At 34.8% G+C, this 21,504-nt stretch overlaps 1 protein-coding gene across 1 annotated transcript; it reads right to left on the bottom strand.

Moving 5' to 3' along the window:
• Positions 1 to 561: 561 nt before the first annotated feature.
• Positions 562 to 21,190, bottom strand: LOC119987623 (15-cis-phytoene desaturase, chloroplastic/chromoplastic-like). The gene is made up of 16 exons (XM_038832527.1): positions 21,008 to 21,190; positions 20,571 to 20,777; positions 20,282 to 20,414; positions 19,208 to 19,296; positions 18,622 to 18,679; positions 18,249 to 18,404; positions 17,886 to 18,034; positions 16,978 to 17,097; positions 14,489 to 14,702; positions 14,347 to 14,373; positions 3,585 to 3,660; positions 3,004 to 3,051; positions 2,333 to 2,378; positions 1,813 to 2,000; positions 1,235 to 1,397; positions 562 to 923 (listed from the first exon to the last, which is right to left on the bottom strand). The coding sequence occupies exons 2-16, from the start codon at positions 20,715 to 20,717 to the stop codon at positions 864 to 866; spliced, it is 1,674 nt and encodes a 557-aa protein (XP_038688455.1). The 5' UTR covers positions 20,718 to 20,777; positions 21,008 to 21,190; the 3' UTR covers positions 562 to 863.
• Between the last annotated feature and the right edge of the window lie 314 nt (positions 21,191 to 21,504).

The following is a 21,504-nucleotide window of genomic DNA, read 5'->3' as shown; positions in this document are numbered from 1 at the left end:
ATAAACCAAGACGCAGCCTCTTCTCTTCCTCAAAAATGCGGCGTTGACACCAGCGTTCCCATCTCCAAAAACACCGATTGCACCAAGTGACTTCTTTTCTTCTTTTTCCTTCTTCCTTATTTGGAATTGTTGGACTTTAAGCATTGTCAAGTAATTTGTGTTTTTTTTTTCTTCTTTTTTTTTTTGTTTGCATGGCGCGGTACATGGTTAACTAAGATCTAAGGGAATTTGAGGACATGCAATGAATAGAGAGCTTAAGGGAGTTTTGGGCTTGCGATGGCATTTAGTATCACTTTCATAAAATGAAGTCTTTGTTGTGATGTTATCAGATTATATTATATGCTAATTTGGTGATATATACACCGAGTTGTATGATGATTACAATAATATGTTCTGCAAAGCTTATAATTAACGAATTTCATTATACTAAAAAATACATATATTGTCTCCTAATAGCTCAACACTCAAAATCATATATCATCGTGGTCATATAGACGACCAATAGACTGCGGGAAAAGATATGTACACATACTACAGTACTGGAAAAAGAACATGGTCAAGTTAAAAAGTTGGCGAGATTTTGCTTCAACTTCCATATCTAAAAAGAAAATAGTTCGGAACTTTTGAAGGAGGGAGTGAACATAGTCATCACATTTACCATATGAAACTGCAGAAGAAACGGGTTTATTGAAAACAAAGAATACATCACAACGTATCAAGAGTGTTACAAGCTGAACTTCACACACTGACACTGCCCCCTTTTCTTTTCTTTTTTTGACATGTTATCCGTATAATGTAACCAATTCACAATCAATATCTACGCAACTCGAGGCTGCTGTTGCAAAACCACCTCTCCATTGAGGTTATCGGATGCTTGCTTCTGCCAAAGTTCTTTGTCCACGAGTGGCAAGTAACTCATAATCCTGCAAATTTTAAATCTAAGTCGTACTTGAGCAGATAAGATTATCCATTGTATTACATTTTGAATGTGAGATACACTCAATTTTGTAGGACTTATCTTTCCAAGCCTATTTGGAAAGGGGACTTTTGATCCATCTCCCCCTGGCAATGCTACGCTAGCATTCTTATTTTATATGCAGTTTTCACATCTAATGCAACTTGGAGCTTATGATTTTGAAATTCCCAAAAACACCAAACTTTTATAAGTGCAATTATAATAAGGATTTGAAAATGATAGATGACATAAAGCACGATTGAGTCTAGAATATGGGACCTGTGTAATGGCCTGTGCGCAAAGCTTTCCTGAAAGAACAGCACCTTCCATTGAAGCTAAGTACTTCTGTTTGGTAAAATCACCGGCTAAATAGAATCCATCTATGGGAGATCTCTGTAAAGGGCGGCAGGGTTCACAATTCGGGACAGTTTTATATACAGACCTGAGACGTGTTAATCAAGTATAAGAAGAAATGGAGCGAAATAAGTAAACTAATGCAGTTAGTATCTTTAATGTAACCAGAGATAGAAGAAAACCAAGGCAATGAAGCACTAGTTTCCATATGAGAGGAATTAGCTCTTACCATCTCTACTATCCTATGATAAACCCATATAATTTCAAGCAATGTTAATGATATATTGACCTCCTTCAACTGGAAAAAAATAATTGCAAATAATATAAAAATAACATGTTGCTGGCCCATTATTCTACTCAATGCTTTTTATGCCAAATCAAGGGAAAGAATCCCCTATATCTATTGACCAAGGACTACACCACATATAACATTAAGCAACATTCATGATATACGTGACTGCATTCAGAGGGAGAATTGTAGATGGAAAGCATTCTATTCTAACCTTGGTGTCTTAACAACATGGTACTTCACTATTTTTGTTTTGCTCTGGTCTGCAGAAATTTCATCAGGAAAGAGTTTAGCAAGTTCCTTCACGGTGGCATCAATAATTTCTGCGTCAGTGCATGAGATCCATTCTTCTGCCGGTGCAAAAACTAACTCTAGCATAGATTGGTTTGGGTTGTAGTATTCCTGCATTACGACAAATCATGAACTAATGGTGAATTTGCAAATATAAATGCACTTTGCCTTAGCTGATGAGCCTAGATAAGAAAATTAGTCAAAGAACACAAGTGAAAGGTCCAGAAGATTTGAAGGGAGAGATATTTCATTAGTTTTCCGTATAAAACTCTACTACAGGATTTTATGCTAAATATATACCTCAAAAATGACAATATATTATTTGCGGTGCCCTACCAACACTACTATTCATATCTGTACAAAAGTCAAGCAAAAGCTAATTGATAACCTCCTCGATTAAGCAGAGAACAAAGAACGAGAGTAATCATCTGATCGTAGTTTACCTTGCATGTAACTGACATGTCTGCATAGACACTCAGAAGTGGACTCCTGCACATAAGTAATGGAAAAGAAATGTTACGTATAACTAAGTAATTATATTTAAGATTAAAAGTTACATTAAACTAATATTCTTATTTGTTTTTCTTATTGTTCAATGAGAATCGGGAATTCAACCTCCGCATTTAGGGCAGGGTGCTGAGAAGCTTGTCCACTTGAACTTATGGTGCTGCTCTATATTAACTTAATATTCAACAGACTGAACAACTTATCTCCACTCCTGACTAACCCGAAAAGGCAATAGAAGAGTTTTGATACAATTTGGTAAACTCATTTCATCAAATGAGCAACTCGTTTACATTATCAATAAGATTCGACCAGAATATAAGGACATGGTAAAGTCATGTTCCACAAGGAATGTTATCATTGTCCAAGGCCACAAAACAGTGGAAGACAATAATACTAACTCTGCATATCTAGCTCTACATTTTGACAAGAGGGGAAAGCCTCCTCCTAAGAAGGAAATCCATCCTACATCACAGATTTTGTGAATTCCATCTAAAAATTCAAAGAGAGTTGATAGAGAAATTCAAAGACATAAGTCAACACAGTGAACTCAAGTAATACATTAAGTAAACTCAGGTTCTCTAGTAAAGTGATAAAGTAGGAGCAGGACCTGCTAAAAAGTAGGTGATCATATGTGTTCTTCAGTTTTCTGTCAAACCTGTAACAGATATAATGTCAGCAAAGGACTGGACTAATGATATATGTGGAGAGAGATGTACTGCATCCAATCACAAAAAGTGATAATCAAGGACGGCATGTATGAATATTCCACTATGGCATTATTTCATCGCAAATTTAGAGTAAAAGGATCAATAAAACCCAGCCCTGTCAACTTATTCCAATTGATTCTTTGATCATGCGATGAGCACGAAAATGTCACATTTTTATGCGTGCATATTTTATTAATGGAGGGAAATGAAGGCAGCGGGAGAAATATCAAAACTCATATGTGAGAGTCTCAATGAGTCAATGTATAAATGTTCCAATGTTCCATCATTCCTTAACAAATTTATATCACATAGATACGATAAAATCCAGAGCTGTCAATTTATTCCTTTCTCTTTATCAGAATTTCCATGTAAAACCAATGAGCAAAGAAACTAACTGCAAGACAGTTTTGAACAAGGCACCAGAGGGAGTGAGAGATTGGCTTTTTATAATTTATTAACAATAATAGAATTCATCACTAACCATATGTGGATATTGATAACTGGAACTCCCACCAATTTCTCCAATCTCTTGAAATATGGTATCTCGCTCCAGCTATTGATGGACCTAGGCATACACAAGAGGGGGGGTGAATTGTGTCCCCAAATTCCAAGTTAGGAATCCCCTTTAAAAATTCAATCAAATTAATCTCAATTTAACAAATAGCACACAATTTGGACTATAATAATTATCCTAATCAAGATTCAATCCAATGCACAATGTGATGCAATATTTTGAATGATTGAATATCAAATAATCAAGAATTCCAAAAACCAGATTTTTTTTTATTATTTTTTTTTAAATAACACCTTGCGCACAGATTTTGCAACACAGATTTCACTTATCAAACGATGTCGAAATGCAACGAAATTTTATGTGAAATATCACAACACCTTGATAAATACTATATCAAAAATTCAGATTAAAATTCAAAGTCTAGCTATGTGAACAATGTACGGACAGATTTGTGATCCAGAAAATTCTACAATCAAAACACTTAACCTAATGGTTTAGAGAAACCTTAACTACTGCAATTTACAACCTTAAACAAATTATCACCACACAAGGACAGAAAATCAGTTTTAATGTAAGGTCTTGCAATGACCAAAAATAGTTCAGAAAGCAATTAAACACTTAATCAATCAACAAGCAAGCAAGACAATCAAGAAAGTCGACACAACAATTTATAGTAGTTCGGAGATCCTTCTCCTACGTCTACTACCTAGGTTCACCAACCTAGGATTTTCCAACTTCCACTAAAGATGTGGCTTTCACAAGCTCACCACAAAAGCTTACACAAGGGCTTCAAGGTTACCCCCAACCTAGGAATTTCAAGCTAATTCCCAAACTTCCACACTAAGGTTTTAAGAAAACCCAAAAACTTTCACACGGAAAGGATAAGTGGTTAAGCTCTAGGTTCTCTTAAGAAAGTGTTTAGAATCACACAATAAGAGAACTCTTAAGGATTTTTCAACAATGAATGCTCACTGGTAAGGATTTAGGTGAAAAATGGCGCTCTCAAACTTTTTTTAGTAGATTTTCAAGTAAGAAGGCTTGAAGAATGAATGATCAAATCTATAGCTAAATTCAGCACTACCTCTTGAGTAGAGGCTTAAAGATTTTATGATGACCACTCTCGATTAAAAATGGATTTCACACCTTTTGATTGAAGAAAAAAAATTTCACCTTAATGATTGCTTCTACCAACCGGAGAAGAAAAGGAATCCCTTTTTGATGCACTTTTCTCTTACTAGCTCAGCCATTGGATTAGTCTTAATCTTCAATCTCAGCCTTCAATTTCACATGCTAATCTGAATCATTGAAACAAATATATCATTAAATTATGACCTTCCATAAGATAGCCGTTGGGAGCATGCTTAGTCTTCAAAATGATTCTTCCATTCATGTGTTGTCACAAGCTCATCCTTTAGATCATAATCATTTCTTTAATCTGGACTCTCCAACTTAGCTTTAATCATAGACCGTAAGATGTAAAACTTATCAAATCTGATCCTTCAAATATATAACCGTTTGTCTCGAAATAAGCTCCAAAATATCTCCTCTTCAAGGACTTTACTGATGGTGTTGGCACATTTATAGAGATGGCGTTGATGACAGCTGTTTCTCCAAGAGATTTTAGCTCCATTCTCTTTGCATTTGAATTTAAGACAAATTTGAACTTCAACCAATATTGTAAATTCCAGGTCTGAAATCTTGCCTTTATAGCTGAATGTGCAGCTCCAGAATGTCCTAGGACCAAGTCCATTCTTGGGTAGCTGGATTACATTTCTCCTTAGAACCAAGTCCTGGTCATGACTGAACTCCCAACACATTGTACCTACTAAGAGTTTGGTGTATAGACACCTCATTTTGGCTTGTAAGCTTGTAAAAGCTTCATGCCTTGCACTTAGGTAAATCAATAGAAATTGGATTCAACAAATTTTAATTTATGTATGATAAATCATAATAAGTACATTAGAATGTCCATGTCAAATTTCAAAGTAATATTCCTTCATATGATCATTCAATATAGAAGAGAAAGCTCAACTAACACAGTTTCGGGTTTTTCACAGATACAGCAACTTCGAACATAAGATTGAAAAGTAAGGAGGTGAAATTTGATCATTTACTCTGCATAAGATGTGTTCATTTATGTATTAATTAAATTCTAGTTCAAGAAACACATTAATCAGAATTCATATGACTAAGTTATGGCATTTGGAAGTTAGCTTGCGCAGACTAACTTTTCAGCAGTTTTATATGCACAATACATATCAGGTTCCAAATCACTCAAGTCACGTAAAATATGATGAATCATGATTATCTTGATCAAATAATATATTCTTAAAAATTAAGCATGATTATCAATACATATCAATTCACTTGCTTGATATATTTATAAATTCATTAAATAATCAAATAGCATGAGATGGTGAATCATCAAAATTATACATGTAGGACCTATGGTCCAACAATCTCCCCCTTTTTGATGATTTACAAAACCTAAATGATGAAAGAGCTATTCGATACCAATTGAATTTGATACCAAATGTAATGAATGCATTTATCTAATGCACACTCTTTTTTTTTTCTTTTTTTTTTTTAATTTTTTTTTTATTATTTTTTTTTTTTTTAAATAAAAAATTTACTCCCCCTCAAGTAATGCACTCCCCCTTAAGTAATCAACTTTGACACCAAATGAAACGACTTCCTTTCTCCCATTAACTTTCAAAAAGTTATAAATATTAAAGTTATCATCATTTCAAAAGTTATACATATGAAACGACTTCCTTTCTCCCATTAACTTTCAAAAAGTTATAAATATTAAAGTTATCATCATTTCAAAAGTTATACATATTAAACACATATTTAAAGTTATCATCATTTCCTTTCTCCTCCTTTTTGTAATTAATCAAAAGGAGAGTGAAAGATAGGGGTGGACTTATGCAGTAAAAACAATTTAGAATCATGCTCAACTTTGGTTATGACAAGAAAAGATATAGAATAGACCAACACTCATGCAATTATGGTGCTTCTCTCATTCCTAAGGCACCTCTCAATTTGAGAAATCGTTCTTTTCCTAAAGGTTTAGTAAAAAGATCAGCAATATTATGTTCACTTTCTACATGCTCAAGCACCACATCACCTTTATGCACATGATCTCTAATGAAGTGATGCCTTATTTCTATATGCTTAGTCTTTCCATGATAAACCGGATTTTTAGTTAGATGGATGGCACTTATATTATCACAATGTATAGGAATGTGGTCAAATGCCATATTGAAATCAAACAATTGTTGCTTGATCCATAATATTTGGGCACAACAACTACCTATAGCCATATATTCGGCTTCGGTAGTACTTAAGACAACACTAGTTTGCTTCTTGGAAAACCAAGAAATAAGCATCTCTCCTAGGTATTGGCAAGTACCACTTGTGCTTTTTCTATCTATTCTACATCCTCCATAATCAGCATCAACATAAGCATGTAAGACAAATGGAGATTCCTTATTATACCAAAGCCCTAATGAAGATGTGTTCTTTAAATACCTAAGAATCCTTTTTACAGCCACTAAGTGAGATTCCCTAGGATTAGATTGATACCTAGCACACATGCAAACACTAAACATTATGTCTGGTCTAGATGCTGTCAAGTACAATAAAGAACCAATCATAGACCTATACAACTTTTGATCTATCTCTATGCCTTCAAGGTCATATTCAAGTTTGATTCCCACTCCCATAGGTGTGGATGAACCTTTTGATAATTCCATTCCAAACCTCTTTAGCAAGTCATTTGTATACTTTGTTTGACTAATATGAATTCCCTTAGATGTTTGTCTAACTTGTAACCCTAGAAAGTAAGTAAGTTCACCCATCATGCTCATTTCAAATTCACTTTGCATGCAAGAAGAAAACTCATTACACATAGATTCACGAGTTGCTCCAAATATAATGTCATCAACGTAAATTTGTACTACAAGCAAATCATCACTATCATACTTCACAAACAAAGTCTTATCTATACTTCCACAAGTAAAACCACTAGAAGTCAAAAAGTTTGATAGTCTTTCATACCAAGCTCGAGGAGCTTGTTTTAATCCATATAAGGCTTTATCCAACTTATAAACATGATTAGGATACTTGTTATTTTCAAAACCGGGAGGTTGTTTCACATACACTTCCTCATTTATCACACCATTTAAAAATGCACTTTTAACATCCATTTGAAATAATTTAAAACCTTTATGACAAGCAAATGCAAGTAGTAATCTAATGGCCTCCAACCTTGCAACCGGTGCAAAGGTTTCATCATAATCAATTCCTTCTTGTTGGCAATAACCTTGGGCTACTAACCTAGCTTTGTTCCTAGTCACTTTTCCATTTTCATCCATTTTATTCCTAAATACCCATTTGGTTCCTATAATAGTATGGTCTTCGGGTTTTGGAACAAGTTTCCAAACCCTACTTCTTTCAAATTGTTCAAGTTCCTCTTGCATAGCATATACCCAACCATTATCTAACAAAGCTTCTTTAATATTTTTAGGTTCTACCAAAGAAATTAAAGCAAAAGAATTTAAAGAGTTAAGATTAGAGTTGACCGTCGAAACCCTTTTTGCTCTTGGTTGTCGTCCTTCATGTAAATCACCAATGATTTGTTCTTTAGGGTGAGATTTCATAACTTTGTACCGATGAAGACCTACACTTGGTTCTTCTTGATCATCATTGGTATTTTCTTGAGGTGTATCGCTTTCTATAGGTTGTATCCATTCTTCACCACTTGGAGTAGCTTTATTTTGTGATATACTCATCTTTTCCATGCCTTCCACCAATGGTGCAGCATTTTGATCAACTAGACCCTCACGGGCTGCAATGTCTTCTTTTTCTTTTGAATGATCAAGTCCTTCAAAACCTGAAATTTCATCTTCTACAAGCACATTTGGACTAGACAAGGTCATATCATCAAACTTTACATGCACACTTACTTCAACATTTTTAGTTTTAGTGTTAAACACTCTATATGCTTTAGAATGTGAAGAATATCCTAAAAATATGCCAATGTCACTTTTTGCATCAAATTTGTCAAGATTATCTTTGGTGTTTAAAATAAAACATTTACAACCAAACACCCTAAAATAATCAACTTTTGGTCTTTTTCCATATAAAATTTCATAAGGAGTTTTATTTAATATTTTTCGAATAGATAATCTATTTGACACATAGCATGCATTATTAATAGCTTCGGCCCAAAAATATTTAGGTAAATTATATTCAAGCAACATAGTTCTACCCAATTCTTGAAGTGTCCTATTCTTCCTTTCAACAACTCCATTTTGTTGAGGTGTTCTAGGAGCACTAAAATTATGTGATATACCATATGAGTCACACAATGCATCAAATCCATGATTTTCAAATTCTCCTCCATGGTCACTCCTAATTTTAGAAATATGCAAGTCAAATTCATTTTGCAATTTCTTTAATAAAATTTTAAAAACATGCAAAGCATCATTTTTATGTGCAATAAATAAACACCATGTAAATCTAGAAAAGTCATCTACAATAACAAAAGCATATTGTTTCCCACCTAAACTTTTAATTCTACTAGGTCCAAATAAGTCTAGATGTAACAATTGTAAAGGCCTAGAGGTACTAACAACATCTTTAGACTTAAAAGACTCTTTACATTGCTTTCCTTTAACACAAGCATCACACATATCATTTTTGTTGAAAATTAGTTTGGGCAGCCCCCTAACTAAGTCTTTTGCATATAATTTTTGCAAAGTAGATATACCAATGTGTCCTAATTTCCTATGCCAATACATAGTACTATCACTAGATGCAATCAAACATGGAATATTTTCACTACAAGAAGACTTAACATCAATCACATAAACATTTTCACATTTTTTACCAAATAAAATAGCTTCACCATTTTCGTTCTTAATCACACATCTAGAGCCTTTGAAATTAATTTCATAACCTTTATCATCTAGTTGACTAACACTCATTAAATTAAATGATAAATTATCAACATAAAGAACCTTATCAAGAGTGTAGGAAGAGTTACCTATGGATCCAATACCTAGGATCCTACCTTTAGAATTGTCCCCGAAGGTGACATATCCTCCATTTTTCTTTCTCACCAAATTTGTGAAGAGAGAGACATTCCCGGACATATGCCTTGAGCACCCACTATCCAAGTACCATTTGCATGGTTCAAATTGTGATTTGAAGCACACCTAAACATGTAAATTTAAGATACCTTAGGTATCCAAGCCTTGGATCCTTGAAGGTTAGTGAGCACAACAACAAAAGAATGAACATTCACATCAAAAGTTTCTTTTACATAAGCTCTCTTTTCCTCATATTTTAAATTCATAGGAACCCAAAACTTCTTTACTTTCATTTTCTTGACCTTAGGGTGTGTGACCCTAGTGAAGGAAGTGTGACCCGTGAGAGCCACATCCTTGACCATGGCATTTGTGCCATTCAAAGTCTCATGTAGCTTCATAGGATCATATCCTAATCCACTTTTATCCAAATAATGTCTTTGAGAAGCAAGCAATATATCCAAAGATTTGGAACTCATAGAAAATTTCTCAAATTGCAATTCAAGATCCTTGTTCTTAGATTTCATAACATCAAGTTCATTGTGCAAAGAAAATGCATTAGACATGAGTGTGCATTTATGTTCATCCCATGTCTTTAATTCTTCTTCCAAGTCATGCAACCTAGCTTTAAGCTCATCATATTCATTTAATTTTGAAAATTTCAGATCTGTCCCAGAGGCATCAAAATCAAACACGCATGTTTTCCCTTTTAAAAATTTGTTTTCTTCAATCAAGGCATCAAGGGATAATGTAAGGTCATTTACTGTAACATTTACAGCATCATTGGAGATGTTTGAAGTAAGCATGCTCAATTCATTTCTAAGTGTTTCATTTTCTTTCAAGGATACATCACACCGAGCATTTATTTTACAAAGTTTTGCATGCATGTCAACACAATCATTTAAGTGCTCATGCTCAACTTTCTTAAGTCTGGATGTCTCTTTCTTAGCAAGCTTGTATTTTGACATTAAATCACCAAAAGAATCACATAACTCATCATAAGCATCTTGCAATTCATCAAAGGAAAGAGAGTTAGAAGTTACCATTTCATCCGTGGGAGAAGAGGATTCTTCTCCTTTTGCCATAAGACAAAAATTTGCCCTTATCTCCATCTCTTCCTCACTTGATGAATCATTTGAAGATGAATCATCCCATGTAGCCTTAAAAGCTTTCTTCTCCTTCTTCTCACTCTTTCCTTTCCTATCCTTACCCTTAAATTTCTTTTTGTTCATCTTAGGGCACTCGGCTATTATGTGTCCTACCTCTCCACACTTATAACAAGTAGGTTTCTTTCTCTCTTTCTCCTTATCCTTGTCTTTTGAAAACTTCCTATTCTTAAAACCACCTCTCTTATTTTTTAAGAACTTCTTAAATTGTTTAGTTAGAAAGGCAACCCCTTCCATATTATCTTCACTATCATCTGAGTCACTAGACTCACTCTTTTCAACCATTAGAGCTATCCCCTTTTTTTTAGGAACATCTTCTTCCACTTCATTCATCATCTCTAACTCATGAGTCATTAGACTTCCTAACAACTCCTCTATCTTCAATGTTCTAAGATCCTTAGCTTCCTTTATCGCCGTGACCTTTGTATTCCATACCTTAGGCAAACTTCTCAAGATCTTTTGAACTTTATCCTTATCCGAATAAGGCTTTCCTAAAGAAGCAAGTTCATTACAAATACAAGTAAGCCTAGCATACATATCACTAATTGACTCATTATCATTCATCTTAAAAAGTTCATATTTAGTGACAAGCATGTTAATTTTGGAATCCTTTACTTGGGAGGTCCCCTCATGCCTCAACTCAAGCATCTTCCAAATTTGTTGTGCACTTGTGCATGTGGAAATGTGTTCATACTCACTACGAATCAAAGCAATATGCAAAAGATTAATAGCCTTTTCATTTATGGATACTTTCTTATCATCTTCACTTGTCCACTCACTTTCATCTTTCTCTACAACCTTTCCTTCTTCAATTTTCGTAGGTATAAATGGTCCATTTTCAATAACCCTCCATAAGTTCAAATCATTTGACCTAAGGAAAATTTTCATCCTATTTTTCCAAAAACCATAGTCTCTCGCTTTGAAGAGTGGAGGTCTATTCATGGAAAGGCCTTCGACCTCATAATATGAGCTAGAAGGTGTGTATGCCATCAAATTTGCTAATTCGGATGTTAATCCTACTTTTAGCTAACCTCGCTCCGATACCAATTGATGGACCTAGGCATACACAAGAGGGGGGGTGAATTGTGTCCCCAAATTCCAAGTTAGGAATCCCCTTTAAAAATTCAATCAAATTAATCTCAATTTAACAAATAGCACACAATTTGGACTATAATAATTATCCTAATCAAGATTCAATCCAATGCACAATGTGATGCAATATTTTGAATGATTGAATATCAAATAATCAAGAATTCCAAAAACCAGATTTTTTTTTATTTTTTTTTTTTAAATAACACCTTGCGCACAGATTTTGCAACACAGATTTCACTTATCAAACGATGTCGAAATGCAACGAAATTTTATGTGAAATATCACAACACCTTGATAAATACTATATCAAAAATTCAGATTAAAATTCAAAGTCTAGCTATGTGAACAATGTACGGACAGATTTGTGATCCAGAAAATTCTACAATCAAAACACTTAACCTAATGGTTTAGAGAAACCTTAACTACTGCAATTTACAACCTTAAACAAATTATCACCACACAAGGACAGAAAATCAGTTTTAATGTAAGGTCTTGCAATGACCAAAAATAGTTCAGAAAGCAATTAAACACTTAATCAATCAACAAGCAAGCAAGACAATCAAGAAAGTCGACACAACAATTTATAGTAGTTCGGAGATCCTTCTCCTACGTCTACTACCTAGGTTCACCAACCTAGGATTTTCCAACTTCCACTAAAGATGTGGCTTTCACAAGCTCACCACAAAAGCTTACACAAGGGCTTCAAGGTTACCCCCAACCTAGGAATTTCAAGCTAATTCCCAAACTTCCACACTAAGGTTTTAAGAAAACCCAAAAACTTTCACACGGAAAGGATAAGTGGTTAAGCTCTAGGTTCTCTTAAGAAAGTGTTTAGAATCACACAATAAGAGAACTCTTAAGGATTTTTCAACAATGAATGCTCACTGGTAAGGATTTAGGTGAAAAATGGCGCTCTCAAACTTTTTTTAGTAGATTTTCAAGTAAGAAGGCTTGAAGAATGAATGATCAAATCTATAGCTAAATTCAGCACTACCTCTTGAGTAGAGGCTTAAAGATTTTATGATGACCACTCTCGATTAAAAATGGATTTCACACCTTTTGATTGAAGAAAAAAAATTTCACCTTAATGATTGCTTCTACCAACCGGAGAAGAAAAGGAATCCCTTTTTGATGCACTTTTCTCTTACTAGCTCAGCCATTGGATTAGTCTTAATCTTCAATCTCAGCCTTCAATTTCACATGCTAATCTGAATCATTGAAACAAATATATCATTAAATTATGACCTTCCATAAGATAGCCGTTGGGAGCATGCTTAGTCTTCAAAATGATTCTTCCATTCATGTGTTGTCACAAGCTCATCCTTTAGATCATAATCATTTCTTTAATCTGGACTCTCCAACTTAGCTTTAATCATAGACCGTAAGATGTAAAACTTATCAAATCTGATCCTTCAAATATATAACCGTTTGTCTCGAAATAAGCTCCAAAATATCTCCTCTTCAAGGACTTTACTGATGGTGTTGGCACATTTATAGAGATGGCGTTGATGACAGCTGTTTCTCCAAGAGATTTTAGCTCCATTCTCTTTGCATTTGAATTTAAGACAAATTTGAACTTCAACCAATATTGTAAATTCCAGGTCTGAAATCTTGCCTTTATAGCTGAATGTGCAGCTCCAGAATGTCCTAGGACCAAGTCCATTCTTGGGTAGCTGGATTACATTTCTCCTTAGAACCAAGTCCTGGTCATGACTGAACTCCCAACACATTGTACCTACTAAGAGTTTGGTGTATAGACACCTCATTTTGGCTTGTAAGCTTGTAAAAGCTTCATGCCTTGCACTTAGGTAAATCAATAGAAATTGGATTCAACAAATTTTAATTTATGTATGATAAATCATAATAAGTACATTAGAATGTCCATGTCAAATTTCAAAGTAATATTCCTTCATATGATCATTCAATATAGAAGAGAAAGCTCAACTAACACAGTTTCGGGTTTTTCACAGATACAGCAACTTCGAACATAAGATTGAAAAGTAAGGAGGTGAAATTTGATCATTTACTCTGCATAAGATGTGTTCATTTATGTATTAATTAAATTCTAGTTCAAGAAACACATTAATCAGAATTCATATGACTAAGTTATGGCATTTGGAAGTTAGCTTGCGCAGACTAACTTTTCAGCAGTTTTATATGCACAATACATATCAGGTTCCAAATCACTCAAGTCACGTAAAATATGATGAATCATGATTATCTTGATCAAATAATATATTCTTAAAAATTAAGCATGATTATCAATACATATCAATTCACTTGCTTGATATATTTATAAATTCATTAAATAATCAAATAGCATGAGATGGTGAATCATCAAAATTATACATGTAGGACCTATGGTCCAACAGCTATCAGGCAAGAGAAGCTTCAGGATATCAACTGATGGAGCAGAAACATGAGAGAGAGAGAGAGAGAGAGAGGATCAGATAAACCATAAACATAAAATAGACATATATAATAAACGTTATGTACAGCTCGAGAAACTCTAGTATACCTGGAGTTGCGAATACATAAGCATCTCCTTCAACCGTATGTCCATCATTTAGTAAGAAGCTCTTCACTGTCCCATCACCATTTAGCTCAATTTTCTTTATTCGTGAATTAAGATGAACTTCCCCACCCAGTGATCGAATGTGATTAGCTATGGGTATGCATAGTCTCTCTGGGGGATTACCATCTAGGAAAGCCATCTTTGAGCCATGCTTCTCCTGTTATATGATCTTATTGATTATGAAGCAACTAGTATGATGTTATAAGAACATATCTTCCTTGAATTTATTTTAATCACAGGACAAGTACACTATATTGCCTATACTTTGATGGAATGCATTCATAATTGGTTTTTGGAGGCAGGGACACTATCAGACTGTGAAAGACAGAAAGAGGAGATGCATGGAAAATGATACTGGAATCACAACGTTTCTTGCCTGTTGGAGTAATAAAAGCTATGTCTCAAAAGGAATAGAGCATGGTTAAAACAGGTCAAGGTTTATTAGAAGACTAATCCAGGTACTAATACTAGAATATCTATTATTTCATCAAATGAGAATATGTAACACATCTGAATACATACATGCAGACACACACACACACACGTGTGTGTGTATATTTGGGGTCTTAAGAGAATTTCATTCAGAAGAAACAAGCAACGCAATGAAGACATCAAGCTGATGCAACCCATGTACAAAATTATTCACAAGAAATAGGAACTCTTACATCAAGGATAGTACTCTCATCGAGAGTGCTTGATGCTACCCATGTACAAAATTATTCATAAGAAATAGATCTATTACATCAAAGATATTATTCTCATCAAGAGAGTTACAAATATATGCTGTGATGAACATGTAGAGGCTAGCTGATGGAGACCAAAGATCTTTGATTCTTTGGCTTCCATCACTAGCAAAGAATGCTTACATGTGAGCATGTATCTTATTCTTGGTATTTACATATATCTTGCAATAGCCGTGCCACTAGAATATTTAATCAAACTACGGACTACGGTCGAAGGTCAGAGATAACTTCAATTCGGTGAATTGGATATGATATGAACTCAGGGTCTCATATTGGATCCATAGAGCAGGTAGGTAAATGATGCAAGTACCATAAGTTATGCATGAAGAAGATAATTCAAACTCCAATTATACCATCCATTTCTTCTTTAGTATTGCTCTTTTTTGGCATATTTCAACCTATTGGATTTGCTTGCAAAACACCTTGCACGATTGATCCATGGAACATGATCCTCCACATATAACCAAACAACCTATTAGCCTCCTCAAAAAGGGGATGAAAGTACACACAATTACACTATACTTCAGTGCTGCTTGGATAGTTTCATTCTGGTCACTCCAAAGATCAGTATGTCATAAGCCTACTCGCTTTCATGAAAACTAGCATAAGTCTACTCACATCTACTAATGGAAAGAAAAGCTTCAATGCTGTGCAGAATCAATCAGTCCATCTTTTGAGAGATGTGAACCTCACCTCCCCAAAAGGAGCCTCATCAATAGTCCTAAATCCCTCCCCTATGCCCCAATAACCCTTCCCCACCCCTTTCCTCTCGTCTCCGCTACCTAGTGCATACTATTTTGGTGTCACCCACGTGAAATTCTTGTGATACCTCTGTAAGCCAGTATTTCAAAATATTTTAACAAAATTACATAAAGGATCATTTGAAGAACATTATGGCCCCGTTTGGTGCACAATATTAGTAGACAATATCTTGTGATTGAACCATATATTGTGAAGCACAACCAAACAACAATTTTTGGACCCAAAAACTGAGACAATTCTTGAAGCATATATTGCCCATTTTGAAATTGTTCCATTTTGAACAATTTTGAAACACTTTGAACACCGTTTTCCAATTATGTCCTTGATTTTAAATAAAATGATGATAAAGCCCCCATCTTTTTCACCTCTCTCCTCTGTTTATGTGCATCTCTCTCACCACTCACCTCCTCCATTGACCGCCTCTCATCCTCCTCTACATAACCCAGCAACTCCAATTATTGTGAGCTTTGGATGATTTTGATTGTCATTTTCAAATTATTATTCTTTAAGTAAATTGTTCTTTAAATGATTACTTTTTTTAATTATAAATAATTTATTTAAGTAATTCTGTAATTATTTTGTCAATAAAAATTATTTAAATAATTATTAATATTTAAGAAATTATTTATAATTTATATTGCTATTTATTTAAACCAGTTACAACTTAAATGAATAATACCCCTACATGTAATTTACACAACAATTTTAACACCATATATACTATCAGCAAAAGTACAACCAAACACCTACCAGCATTTCAATCACTCTATATGCTACCATTTATTACTTATAATATATGCTACAATATATGCCATTGTCAAAATTGTCTACCAAACGCACCCTATATCTATAGAACTGGTAAAGTATGAACCTTTCAGCAGATACCAGTGGAGCCATATTGCAGGAAGAACTGAAGAAGTAAAATACCTGGAGGAATCGGTTCAGAGCAATCAAAATACATTGCATTGACAATTCATCAGGGTTAATGAAGTTTAGCGCCTTTGACATGGCAATAAACACCTCAGTAGTCACTCTTTCAGGTACACCCTACGAAGAATGGGTCAAAACTCTTGGTATATTAAAAGTTACACCAATTTTGCAGGGATTGCACAATGTCAGAAAACATCAACTATAAAGATGACCATGTGAGGGTTAGTTCTAAAATGCCCTGCAACCATTTCACAATTTGTGAAGTAATATTTTTGCGTTCCCACAGAAATTTAGGAAGCACCGATATTACACAACCCATTGACTCTTCTAGAAAAAAAAAATATCTTCACTTTATATTGGCTTTTCCTTGGATTGAAAGTTCCTAAACACTGGAGACAGCTCTTTCTTTTCTCATTAGCTTTGCTAAGATTCTCCTAGTTTTGTAGTTTTGCAGCCCACATCTCCAAATCAAATGATTCAGTAGCCATAAAAGAACAAGTCTCATCTTCCAACAATTATTTTATGCTCACCAAGATCCCAAACTCCATTAAATATGTAATTCCTATAATTCATGGATATGTGGCTATATTGGTATCAGATGCTGATGCTGAGTTGCACCAACACAGAAAAATCTAGGTAAAATGCATTCTGCAAATTGCAGAACCAAAGAGTCTGAGCTATTACAGGAGTCTAAAACGGCATTTTCATAAGAGTCGTAAGGATGTATGACAAGATATCATATCAAAAAGTCAGCCTGGTGCTAAGAAAAGAATACTCTTGACTTAGCCAAGTTCAAATAAATATGGGCTCCAGACTCATTCACAAGCCAACCTACTCAACTAGCAGTTGCTTATTTTCTATCTTGCTATACATTTGAAAGAGGAAGCTCGAGATATCCGCTGTACCTGCTTTTTCATCCACTTTTTAACAGTTAAACCATCTTGTGCCTCAACATAGGCCTGTCCACCAACCATTGCTGGCAGGAGTCCTACGGCAAACTTCACTTTCTCTGGCCAAGTCAACATTTCATTGTTCTTCAAAATTGCCCATATCCCTGCCAATCAATTTCATGCAAAAAAGAACCTAATTTCAAGGAAACAGTGATGCATCCAATGGGGAATCCACACAAATCTGATTTATATAAGTAAGAAAAATGAAGCAGTCAGTAACAATGTGACAGTTCTTGGAGACTGGAGTCCTATGTCATTCTTATGAGTAAAATCGGATCTTTAACAATTCATAAGGAAATTAGGTACATAAATCTTTACCATTTAAGGGTGCAGGCAGGACTTCTGGGAAATCAAACCGACTAAATTCTCCTGGTTTGTTTGGCATTGCAAAAATCATAGAATGCTCCTTCCACTGCAACCGATCACTTATATTGAGTTCTCCAAATAGGTTCTGCACATTTGGGTAAGCCCCAACTTTGCAGGAAGAAAATAAATAATTATAATAAGAACAACTAGAACAAAACCCCTGTTTCAAGCAAAGAGAGAATTTCATAAATCTGATGACAGAATACTGCAATTGTAAGAAGATGAAATAAGCAAAGACCACCTACGACCAAATCCAGTACACAAAGCTCACATTCACAAGTTACAGGAATTTAAAGTTCAGAATCAAGATTAAGTCTAAACTTACAGAATATATGCAGGCCTGTTTCATACCAGTCTCCATCGTCATCTTTCCATGCAGCCACCTAAGAAAGAGACAAACTGAAAACATTAAAAAACTCTAGGGCTACATGTAGCAACCGAATCTGAATATAGAAAAATATCATAATTTATTTTCCTCTATGCTTCATTATGAATAACAGCAATGAGTGTATATTTCCATATAACTAAAGCAGTCTTCCCCCGGTTCCCTTCTTCCTCCCTTTATTTAGCAACAATGTGTGTAGCGTTACCCTGCAATGCGGAGAGGTTGTTTCCAAGATTTGAAAACATGACCACTAGGTTGCAATAAAGCAACCTTACCACTAGGCCCAGGTTCACTCTGAGACAATTGCACTGTAAATTAAATTATAAGACCCCTTAAACTTTCATTTCCATCTCTTCCTCCAAACATAAAGGAGGGTAGCACAACTCCTTCCTTCCCCTCTCTTTTCTCTTTCGAGAAACTGTCTCTTCCCTAACCGTAATATTAAAGAAAAAATACAAGAAATTTTCAAAATGTTAAATAAGAAAAGTTCTGGGGCCAACTTTATTGTGAATAGGAAGAACTGAACCTTTCCACCTAGAACATCTCTTGCTTCCAATAATATGGGAACATGACCTGCATCTGCCAAATATTTTGCAGTAGATAAACCTGCCAAACCTGCAATAACGACATTGAAACTACTAACAGAGGGGAAAACACAGAATAAATCAAACAATAAACAAAAGCACAGAAGGTTAATCACTCCTTTAAATTTTAGCATCATGCATCTCTAAGAATACATCCATCATATCTTTTAGAAATCATAATAAAAAAAATTGCCTAGAGCAACATGCAAAAGACACTTTTGAGAACATAAGATACAGTCAAATATTCAAATCCTGACACATCTGTGTAACTGAACAAAGATACTCTCACACCTGAAAGCCTGCCAGTCAAATATTCTAAAACCCCATCTAAATGCTTAATACAATCAACACACAGTTTTAAAATGATGTCATAAGTTAATATAAAGGCTATTCCAGGCACAGAAATACCAATAATATATATGTCACGCCATAAGTTTGGCATCTTAGTGAAGAAACTTCATTGCTAAAGGAAATCAACCTACAGAAGGAAAAAATTAAATAAAATAGAAAGAGGAAATTTATCATCATCGTCATCTAAGGCATAATCCCAACTATTTGAGATTGGCAACATCAATCCACAAAATCATTTGGGATCCATCATAATGTTCTCTTTCATTTTTAATTCCGTCTAAAGCTACACAATCGATTAATCTTATCCGATCGATATTCTTCTTTATTACAAAAAGAGGGAACTCACAAAAAAAGTTATCATTAGTCTTTCCATAAGAAAAAACTAGAGCCACTTTTGAAATGCTCATAAGCATCTTTGGACTCGAGAGCAAATGCATCGTGCATAGCTAAACCATAAGTCTTCCTACATTTACTGCCAACAAAACTGTTAATTCAATGAAAATGTAGAAAGGACACATTGCAAACATGATAGCTAACATAAATAACGGAGAAAAGAAAGTTTGAGAACATGTCCTCCAGGTCAGGCTCAACTTGCTGTTCTAAAATGAATCATTGTTGGCAATACATCTTTACAAATTTAAAAGGAAAGGAAGATCTTCCATCACCTGCACCAGCAATAACAACCTTCAGCGGCTTAACTGGCCTTGGAGAGGTTTGAAATGAAGAAGATAAGATGGCAGCATCTATGAAGTTTTGAGCACTCTCAAGGTCTGGTCTCGGATAGTCCACACAAACAACCTGCATCAAACACATACTGATCTCAACAGAACACTGAATGCATTTTTCAGTTCCATAACTGATTCCAACTGAACATTGAATAAATTTTTGGTTTCATTCCTGAAAATCCGATATAAAATGTGGAAATGAAATCGCAAGAGCAAAAGAAAACAAAACCTTCAAAGGGCAGGCACCTCTCTGTGGCCGTAGTTTAACAGAATTCGTACAAGGATTTCTGAAACTGTGACCCATGAACTCGCTACCTCGAAAAGATGGTGCACTGTGTTTCAAACCCAAAGCAGAAACACCCCCAAATAAAACCATATCTTCAGAAACCCAGTTCCCAACTCAGTCTTCAAAAGATTCCTCCAACTCTCAACGACCCTGCGGAGAGAGCAGCATCAGTAGTCGCCTCAAAATCATTCATAAAAAATCAAAAGCAACCCATAAAACATTTCTCAATATTTCGCATTTTCTCATGCTTCATCAACCTCAGAATTCCAAATCAGCAATCTTTCTTTTGAATTCCAAAACAAAGAGAATTCCCTCAAAATCCCATATTGGAAAAAAAAAGAAAAGAGAGAGTAATAAAACGTAGAATTTCATTCGCTTACCTTTTGAGAACTGGGTTGGAGCAAGAAATAGAGGAAGAGAAAGAAGAAAATATTCAAGAAGCACAAAGGGCGTTAGCTGGGGGTGGTGGAGATAGAGAGTGCGTGAATTTGGTGACTTCTTGTGGTGGCTCCTTTTGGTCGAAGATGGTAATGAAATAAAACCAATAAATGGTATTGGTATATTGGTATGTGTAACTGTTATGTAGTTCACGAATTTGGCGGTGATTTTCACTCGGCAATAAAAAAGAATATTCTGTTTGCGAGAAGTGGAGATTGTCACTGCACTACAGTCCAACAAAAGCCCCTCACCCCCTTGCCTTGCTGTTGGATTTCTGAGACCGTGTTTGTCATGTAGAATCTAGACTCAGCATGCCAATAAAATGTTTCAAGTGGATCAATCAAGATTAGTTTATTTATTCTACCAACTTTTAACCATTTTTGTAATGATGTACAAAAAATGTAGAGATGATTTGTTTATGGGTAACGCAAATGCATGC

Source organism: Tripterygium wilfordii, chromosome 21, assembly GCF_013401445.1.
Source record: "Tripterygium wilfordii isolate XIE 37 chromosome 21, ASM1340144v1, whole genome shotgun sequence".
NCBI lineage: Eukaryota > Viridiplantae > Streptophyta > Magnoliopsida > Celastrales > Celastraceae > Tripterygium > Tripterygium wilfordii.
Note: the sequence above shows the minus strand (reverse complement) of the source record. Positions and strands in the feature narration are given on the sequence as shown.

What these genes read in the sequence shown, in the direction of transcription:
- LOC119987623 (XM_038832527.1), bottom strand. Translation starts at nt 20,717, where the DNA reads ATGGTTTTATTTGGGGGTGTTTCTGCTTTGGGTTTGAAACACAGTGCA. An exon ending in TTATGTATTCGCAACTCCAG is followed by an intron (nt 14,374 to 14,488) that starts GTATACTAGAGT and finishes CTGCTCCATCAG; the next exon opens with TTGATATCCTGAAGCTTCTC. An exon ending in GATCACCTACTTTTTAGCAG is followed by an intron (nt 2,379 to 3,003) that starts GTCCTGCTCCTA and finishes ACTTATGTGCAG; the next exon opens with GAGTCCACTTCTGAGTGTCT.